The sequence below is a fragment of the Montipora capricornis genome, chromosome 1, assembly GCF_036669925.1.
Source record: "Montipora capricornis isolate CH-2021 chromosome 1, ASM3666992v2, whole genome shotgun sequence".
NCBI classification, from domain to species: domain Eukaryota; kingdom Metazoa; phylum Cnidaria; class Anthozoa; order Scleractinia; family Acroporidae; genus Montipora; species Montipora capricornis.
Window position 1 is genome coordinate 38,600,110 of NC_090883.1, and position 9,348 is coordinate 38,609,457.

Sequence of the window (9,348 nt, forward strand, 5' to 3'; positions counted from 1 at the left end):
GTTCCTTAGGACAAAACTGAGAATGTTAATTTTTGTCTTTGAAAATGGTTAAGTGGCTGTCATTTAAAAAGGTCTCAGTGTTCAAGGAACAAGCAAGCTTGCATTTTTTTTCCTTATTCTTATTTCTACTCTTAACTTAGCAGCAGGAGTAACAGTTGTGAACAGGATGCTAGTATGAATCAGTAGGGAAGTTATGTGCCACACCTCTTCTTTTCTGACACGAAAAGAAAAATATCTAGATGTAATTTGTTGGATATTCTTCTCTTTCGTGCAGCAACCTTAACCCCATTGACCCCTGGAAGTGAGACTTGACAGATTTTACTTGTTAACTGGGGACGTCCAAGGGTTAATTACCTCCAAGTAACCCTTTCCAAAGTTAAACTTGCTGCTGACCAGATGAAGAGTAACCAGTCATTTATTTATTAACTAATCAGTCATGTAACAGGATTATTGTCTTCCTATAATTTGACAAATTAGTTAAATTGGTGAGAATTGCCCCTCTTTGAAGGTTACAAACTTGGGACTTTTTCATTTTTTTTCTCTTTGTGATTTTAGCAAATTAAAGACTGATCAGTCATTTAATATAAAAATTGATCACAACTGTATTAATAAAATAAGCTAGCTGGTACATATTTTGGTGCAAGGTAAAATAATATAAATTTAATTATGATGTAAACCATGTCAATAAACTGTTCCTAAGAAAATAAAAGAATGTTGGTATCCTTTCATAAAGTATATAATGCTGATTGTTCTTGTCATGCTAATTTACACTTTACCCTAACCGCGTAAGCATGGGCATGGTGTCCATGCATACAGCTTAACATTCTCTAAAAGAACTCCAGCAATCAGAATCACTCTTAGTGAATGTATTATAGTACACAAAGACTACTTAACTGACTAACCACTTCTAACAGTCGAGAGAGAGACACAAATTGAATCTCTATAAATTGCACAGCACTTAAATGATCCTTTACACTAAATAATAGAAAAACAAGTGATGGAAACAGTTAAAAGTACATCTTTAATGGTGTGACTAGGATTTACAAGCATGTATAATAATATAATAATTATTGTTTCACAGAGAAGACAAAACAAACGATGTGGGAGAAATAATTCAAAAAATAATTCATTCTACATACAGCGTTCTTCATGCAATTGTAAAGTGGCCATGAAATCAATCTAACAAATGTTGTGCTTACACATGATGAAGACCTTACTATAAATTATATTATAAAAAGCAAGGAACAGCACTTATGTAGATAACATGCTATTCATAAGTTGAAACATAAACATGAACTCAGATCCCATTTGAACAGCTGATAGGGAATACACAATGCCTGGTACAATACGGTTGCTCTGGAATAAAATTTATTGCCCTCCTGTTTGCTCTTGGTACACTTCAATCACATCGTCATCTTCCATGTCAAGCTGTGAACAGGACAAAATGCTTAACATGGACAAATAACTTTACTCGCAAATTTATCTCAAAATCATATTATCTTAGGGAGCGTTTTTTGGGAAAATCCAAAAACAGATTTGTGATCTCAGATCAATAGATTCTTCAGCATCAAAAAAAACACAAAATCCGAAAAATGGTTATTTTTCATTTTTCCATGGAGAAATTCTTCAATGAAAATGCCAACAGAATAACGAAAAACGTGTGCTAAGGTACAAATCGATTACAGAGGGTACTTTTGCAGTTTAGTTTTCATAATTAAAAAAGGTGATTTCTGGTATGAAATTTGCAGAAACCAAACTATTTCATATGGTAGCTGTTGTGTATCATTTTTGCATGGAAAACCGATTTAGATTTGACCCGAAGTATCCTCCTCAAGTGTGGATACTTTAGATTCATGATCCATATTTGGTTTTTGCCAAAAAAACGCAAAATCCGTTTTTGGATTTTCCAAAAAAACCACACCCTTCGATTCTTCTATTATATCAATAAAAAAAACTTACATCTTTTGGTGTCTGGTCATCGTTTATTCTCTGACCATCAAAAAGGAAGCGAAGTGAATTGAGTGGAACACCCTGAAAAGAAAACAATTAAAGGGAATTAAGACTATGACTATGATTATTATAAAAAGAATTATAATTTAAGTAGAAAACCACTGATCATTATTGATAAGTATTCTACCATGTACACATATATAAAAATATAATAATAATAATAATAATAATAATAATAATAATAATAATAATAATAATAAAAACAATATTTACAGAGGATGTCACCAAGCTAACACTAAGTTAATAAGGGTGGTCCTCTATCTACAGAACTACAATTTACTGTGCGGAATAAGAACTAGAAGGGTAAAAAAAAAAATTACAAAGATAAAAAATAGATACTAGAATATAATAATTACAGAATATATAAACTACAAATATATTAATTACAAATGATTCGGCCACATATTTTTTAAACTTTTCTAGACTATAGTCTCTAGTGCCTACAGATAAACCGTTCCAAGCTGTTACTCCCATGTGCAGGAAAGACCTTTGTCCTGACTTAGAAGATAGCTTAGGTATAAACAGGTTTCCACTTGCGGCAGATCTTGTGATGGTTACGATGGTTATTAATGAAAATGTTTAGGATAATACAAGATGGGTTAGGGCAGCAGCTGCAATACATTTCAAGATTTCAAGATGAAAATGAACATTGCAGACCCATTAAAAGGTCTTACAAATCGCAAAGTATACTAAATTCACTTTGGTGTACAAAAGCCACTGCAAACAGGATTTTTATGAACAAAGACATGGATTCACAATGGAATCACTAGCTGGTCAATATATCCACTGGATAATGAGCAAATTTTCTAACTTACAGTAAGACCTTCCATTGAAACACAGACTGAATTTGAACATAATAGTACCCTGATTTTCTGAGCAACCATAGTATTCAGTCCAACCCAGATGATTCCAGTGTAGTCAGTTTGTTCCACAAGAGTCAGATCCTACCTCTAAGAAAAAGTCAAGAGAACATTCTGGAGATAGTATTTGGGTACTAACATAGGGGAGGCGTGGTGGCCTCATGATTAGAGCGCTCAACTCCGGATTGAATGGTTCGGGCCCTGGCCGGGGACATTGTGTTGTGTTCTTGGGCAAGACACTTTGCTCACACGGTGCCTCTCTCCACCCAGGTGCATGAATGGGTACCAGCGAATTTAATGCCGGGGGGTAACCTTGCGATGGACTGGCATCCCATCCAGGGGGGGAGTAAAAATACTCCTAGTCGCTTCATACTACAGAAACCGGATAAGCTCCAGCCTAATGAGCCATCTAGCTCGTAACAGTAATTTTTCACTGGCTGAGTGAAACGAAATAAGTGAAAAATGTATTTCTCATGCACCCCTGGGGCCTGGGTATAGGTCATGTGACCTATCAGGTGGGCAGTCGTTTTTGTTGCGACTGCTATTGCCGACTTTATTGCGTTGTTCCGACAAAATTCCACTCGCTAGTTAGGTCAGTTTATGTTTTTACTAATTGCAACCTAATGCCAAAAGACACAACACGTTCAAGTATGAGTTCTTGAGCTTTCAGACATCTTGAACCATATAATGCAAGCCCAGGCGATCTTGAGCGATCTCGCCGGTCGAGACACGGTAGTGCTGACTCAACTCGCAAGCAAGTGCAGACAACACAGGCACCCCCAAGTTGGGTGAAAGAATTGCTTGAACAGCAGAAGCAATATAGTACGGAGTTGAAGAAGATCAAGAAGGATCTGGAGACCCCTAAACGTTCGAAGCAGGAGCCGAACAAGTCAGAACCGGAGTTAAAGTTAGAAGGAAACAGGAAACAGGAAACAGTACAAGTTGAACCGGAACGTGTTGGACAAAATCAGCTCTGCTATGGCCACTAGCGATGACAAGGAAGGGAACAACCTGCTCCAAGAAGGTGAAGGTGAAGGCGAGCTGCATTTACAAGTAAAGCATCAGAATGGGCCCGTAACACAGCACAGCTGTTGGGAAGCCAGCAATAACTACCGGTATGTTCTGCTGACCGAACTGGATGAAGTTGAACATTGTTCTGTTGAATTTGATTGTGTAGAATTTGATCATTGTTGAAAATGTTGAGTTAGCCTGTGCTACCCCAGTGAAAGGGAGACTAAAGAGCATCTTGCATTCTGGAAGGATATTGGAGCGAGCAAGTGGGTGCTGGATGTGCTAAGGGATGGGTGCAGTCTACCATTTATGTCATTGCCACAGAAGGCATTTTTCAATAATCATGGTAGCATTGCTGAAGAGCAAGAATTTGTATGCCATGAAGTGGCTAAGTTGCTTGCATCTGGTGCTGTGACAGAATGGTTTGCAACCCACTCGGTGTAGTTAAGGACTCTGCATGCAAGCCACGATTGATTGTTGATTTGTGTTATGTTAATCCTCATTAGTGACATGGGACAGTAGCGATAGGTCAAGAAGTGGTGTATAAATTTGTTCCTTCCTTCAGCTTGACATGGCTACCAGCGGTATGTGAGAAGCAGACTTTTTTAATCATAGGTTGAAAAAAGCTTCAAAAGAGGACAGGCATTCAGTTCAAGGCTGCAGCTGTGGTTGTTACTATGGTAACTGGATGGGAGACCATCGAGATATACGACATTTGTAGATGCCATTTGCATCATAACACCTTTTTTTCAATTGGAATACTCACATTTATCTGAATCCGAACCATTCATAATAATGCGCCAATCAAGTCGTAACTTCATCATCCCCTACCCCCCTTCCAGGCAAACCACGGGCATTTGACTATCTTCTGTGCCCGGGGAGTGGGGAATTTCACCTTTGCCTGCGTGGGGTGGGGAAAATTGAACCGGAATTGTCATGTTTCAAATAATTGTTTTTTTTCCGACGACAAAGTCGCTAACAGCTATAAAACACGTGTTTGGACGAGATGGAAGAGTTTAAAGGAGGAGATGTAGCATTTGTGAGTGATTGGCTTGCAAAAAGGGTCTTTATTAAAGATGACAGGAGCCGACGACGATTGTTCTTTAATAGAGCATTACAGACAAATCCTTCAAATCCGACGATAGGGTAGGGTATTTGAAAACCGGGAATTTGAATGATCCAATCTTCAAAAGTTCAAATGCCCGGGCTTAGGTAAGGGGGTGGGGGGGAGGAGGGGGGATGTTGAAGTTTCGAGTTGATCAGCGCAAAATTCAGCCTGACAGCTTTTCCTCAAGCATACTTGACAGCATTTCTACCATTTAGATTTACTAGTCCTATTTGTATTTTACAAAGCTGCGATAAAGTTTATAATGACTAAAAGAAGCGTCAAGCAAAAATGAACCACAAGACTACAAAAAAGAGGGTACAAAAATTTGATTTTATTAGTTGATTATGTAAATTGACCACCATATAGAGATTCTTCAGGACTAACACTCGAAATGTCAGCTTTTAGAATCTCTGTACGGTGGTCAATTTAAATTATCAACTCTGTTGATAAAACCAAATTTTTGTATACTACTTCCCCTCCAACGCAGTACCACAGTTTCTTTAGAAACTACCCCCTTCATACAAAACAGAGCAGTTTTACAGGTTAAGTAACTGCGAATTTGGAACAAAAATGTAGCTGCAAGCTTCTGTTCTAATCTCCTCTGCAACAAGCACTTTGCTTAGACAAGATCAGACTACACAATCGTGCATAACCACAATTCCTTACAAATCTGATCTTACCATGACCACAAGCCCTTGCATTAAAAAAAAGTGTCCTCCTGATTAGAGAGCTGCCTCATTCATTTCCTTCAGTGGCAGCAATAAAGCTGTGGGTTATTTGCAGGGAAACTACATGCAGAGATGTATCCAGAGTGCGTCATTGCGTCCTGGGACGCACTCGTTTTCCTTTTGGATGCATAGATTATGGAACAAAGGGTCAAATTGTAAGCAGAAAAAAAATGGAATGTTTATGCAAATTACGAACGCCAGGAAAAACAAGCAAATGGCGTATTTCACAAGGAAATTGAACATTCCCATTTCTCACAACAGAAAAATGATCGAGTTCCTTAAATTTCAAGGTAAGCTGTTATTTTCGGATTTTTGTAGTCGAATAATTTCATTTTTTCAACCATTATGTCCAGCTTCAGGAGTTCAGTTGTGAAATCGCACGTGTTGCGTGACATGATCTGACCTGTTTGTTAGGTGAGACAATCGGCGACACTTTCGATCTTCCGCCAGTGATAATAAAACAATTCAGTCCAAGTTCAGTTTGTTGCATGCTTTCCAAGTGAATTTCAAGCATTAGTTTGGTTATCGTGAGCGAAATGACAGAGAATCCAACTGCAAAGTATGTTAAATTTTTGTTTTGTGCGACCCAGTTGAAATTAATTCCAGGCGCGCACGTGTCATCGTCTCGGTTCTTTCCTTGCACGTAACTTGTCTGTTTTGCAAATTATGCAACTTTTCTTCGGAGTTGGTGTTAAAATTAATGTGTTGAACATGAAACTTGGCCATGGCGAAGTCAAGGCCACACAGGCCGACGATGAACTGTGTATCGATCACTTACATTTGTTTACTCTTTTGTTCCTAAATTCCACCTCAAGTGTTGTTAAAATAAATGATGCTCTTTTATGGAAAATTGAGATTCAGTTCTTTTTTTTTTGCTGTGGAGATCTAGATAATTTATCAACTGGAACCAACAGTTCCTACAGCATACGGATTCCTCGAGACGTTTTCAGATGTGATCGATGGAGCTTTAACAGCCCGTACAGTTTGATTGATGAATCAACAGGCACAACAGTTTCAAAGAAATTGATCATTTTAAGTACATATTCGTTGGGAGGGATAAGACTTTATATTTGTGCAATTAGAAATCTGAAAGGGTACTGCAGCAGCAATTAAGAGGCAACAGATCACATATTAATTCTTGAATATTAACTAGGTGGACCCCCCAAAAATAATGATCTATTACCTGTTTACAAAGATTTTTTATCTGTTTATTTTAAAGTGGGATGACCTGACTTTTTGTGAGCCCAAAGTTATTAGGTGTAACCATCTCAAGTGACTTATCGTGGAATGAATGTATAAAAAGTAATAAGGAAAGCAGCGAAAAGGTTATAATAATTTTGGTTCTATTTAAACGGGCCAAGGTACACTGTGAAGATCTGAGGCTGTTCTGCACTACATGTATAAGACCTGTAATGGACTATGCCATGCCTGTGTTCTACTATTCGCCATTAAAGTATTTAACGTATGAACTGGAATGTATACAGAAGAGGGCGTTAGCATTAATAAGTCTCAGTGTCAATTATAATGAAGCACTTATTCTGACGGATTTAGTCTCATTAAATGAACATCGTAACTTAAGTAACTGCATTATTTGCTTCCACCATTATGTGAAGCCACCAGGTACACTTTGAGACACAAGAACCTTTGGTCCCTAAAGTGAAAACTAATCGAGCTTAGAACACTTTTATACAATTTAGCCCATTTTATATCTCACAGTCTTGGTTGTACATAATTTTAGTTCCTTATATTTTATCAAATTTCACCATAACTATTTAAATTTGTATATACATTTATGGTCTTGATAGTAGCAGACAAGTGATACATTTTAAGAAAACAACAAACATTTGAGTTTATAAAACATGTTATGACAGAAACTTCTGCCATCCTCATTTAGAATACAAAGCGATAGAAGCTGAATTTATGATAAATAGAAAATGCTAATGTGAAAAATAGTAACAACAGAATGAAGTACAGCGTGAAAATGTGGGAATCAAAAAGATAGTTTAAGGTTGACGTGGCGCAATTGTTGATTCAAAGAGGGTTGTTCTCTCTGAATATGAATAGCCTCTTTTATCTTAAGTTGAAAACTGGTGGAGGCATGATGTAAAACACTAAAAACAATCTGCTGAAAATGAGGCATGACAATGTTCAGAATTCTGCAGATATTTGAAAATGTGAGAGGCCCTATCACTGGGTAAATGCTCTTTCACACACATATATAATATGCAATTCAGCCTTCTGGCTGCTATGTATTATTAATAAAGCATCTATCTCTATCTGGAACGAACTCACAATACTGTGGAATGATCTGACTAGATACCCAGAAGTTAAGGCCACACTGAGCCAGCACATGCAAACAAGGAAGGAGCTGTTGGAGAACGAGACAACAACAGGCAATTTTGGTATTCAATGATAATTATGTTGTTTTGCTTTATTTGCCAAGCTGCTTGCATTATTGAAAGGATAGTATAGGGGTACTGTAGAGACACTCCTTATGCACCTTATCATCTCAAACTATTTTTATTCCTTGAAAATGTGATAAACTTTTAAATTAACTGTGGATTGTGCACAACAAGTTACTTATTTAATCCATTTGCGCAAGGTTCAAGCAATAACAAGACTTCAGGCCCCAGTTGTTCAAATAATGGATCGCACTATCCACCGGATAAATCATTGTCCAGTGGACAAGTCATAGCGAAACCAGTTCCACTATCCAATTGATACTGATTTATCCAGTGGATAACGTTATCCCCTTTTTGAACGACTGGAGCCTGGAGTCAATTCTCAATTACAATCACGTTATACCTGTCGGTCGCAGTATGCTTGTTTAAGTTTTCTTAGCTGTGTGGTTTTCTTGATCTTAAAGTGAACCTCTGTATTGTCCTGTTGATAACGACGATACTATTATAAAACGTGAAAAATATCGCAATAGCGAAATTTAAAGTGAACTTTACTGGATTTCATGTGACAGCACGTGCGACTTTTCCCGCCATTATCTCCATTACACGCTGATAAACGTCAACAAAAGATGAAAGCGAAACGGTGGATCATGAAATACATCGCTGACGACTGACAAACAAAAGCAGAGCAACCTACATTTTCTGTGCATCACTGGATCTCAACGAAGGAAACATTGCTTCAGCATTTGCAAACTCTAGCATGCATGGCATGCACTGTCGACAGTTCTGATGAGTCTTAAATCATGTGAATCACAACACTAATATAAAGCTAAACGTGGATCGAACAACAAATGATCGCCCGGGATAAAAGAACGCAAGTATAATCTGTTTTTTCAGACGAAAATCTTCAAAACTTCATTGAAGAAGAGGAGGAAGCTCGTTTTAAATGGGCAGAAATCGATGAGTTACTCGAACTATGACTTACCTGGCCCATCACTTTCAAATTGATGTGTTCCGATTCAGGTTTCACTTCCTAACCATCAAACCAATATACCATATAAGAAAAAAGATTTTAAAATCACAGAGCGAGTAAACAAGCGAATAATTCGTCACAGAAATTTGTCAAGTACCTTATTTTCCTCCGACATTTTGACTTTTTCCTTCGCGGTGGAATGGATCACTTGAGGCGCAATGCAGTATGGTATAGAAACTCAGTTTCTGCCTAGAGGATT

At 37.6% G+C, this 9,348-nt stretch overlaps 1 protein-coding gene across 1 annotated transcript; it reads right to left on the bottom strand.

Moving 5' to 3' along the window:
• Window positions 1-1,002: 1,002 nt before the first annotated feature.
• LOC138042754 (small ubiquitin-related modifier 1-like) lies at window positions 1,003-9,348 on the bottom strand. The gene is made up of 5 exons (XM_068888745.1): window positions 9,247-9,348; window positions 9,102-9,149; window positions 8,523-8,600; window positions 1,960-2,031; window positions 1,003-1,428 (listed from the first exon to the last, which is right to left on the bottom strand). The coding sequence occupies exons 1-5, from the start codon at window positions 9,262-9,264 to the stop codon at window positions 1,369-1,371; spliced, it is 276 nt and encodes a 91-aa protein (XP_068744846.1). The 5' UTR covers window positions 9,265-9,348; the 3' UTR covers window positions 1,003-1,368.

What these genes read in the sequence shown, in the direction of transcription:
- LOC138042754 (XM_068888745.1), bottom strand. An exon ending in ATTTGAAAGTGATGGGCCAG is followed by an intron (nt 8,601 to 9,101) that starts GTAAGTCATAGT and finishes CGTTATCAACAG; the next exon opens with GACAATACAGAGGTTCACTT. An exon ending in ATGACCAGACACCAAAAGAT is followed by an intron (nt 1,429 to 1,959) that starts GTAAGTTTTTTT and finishes TCCTGTTCACAG; the next exon opens with CTTGACATGGAAGATGACGA.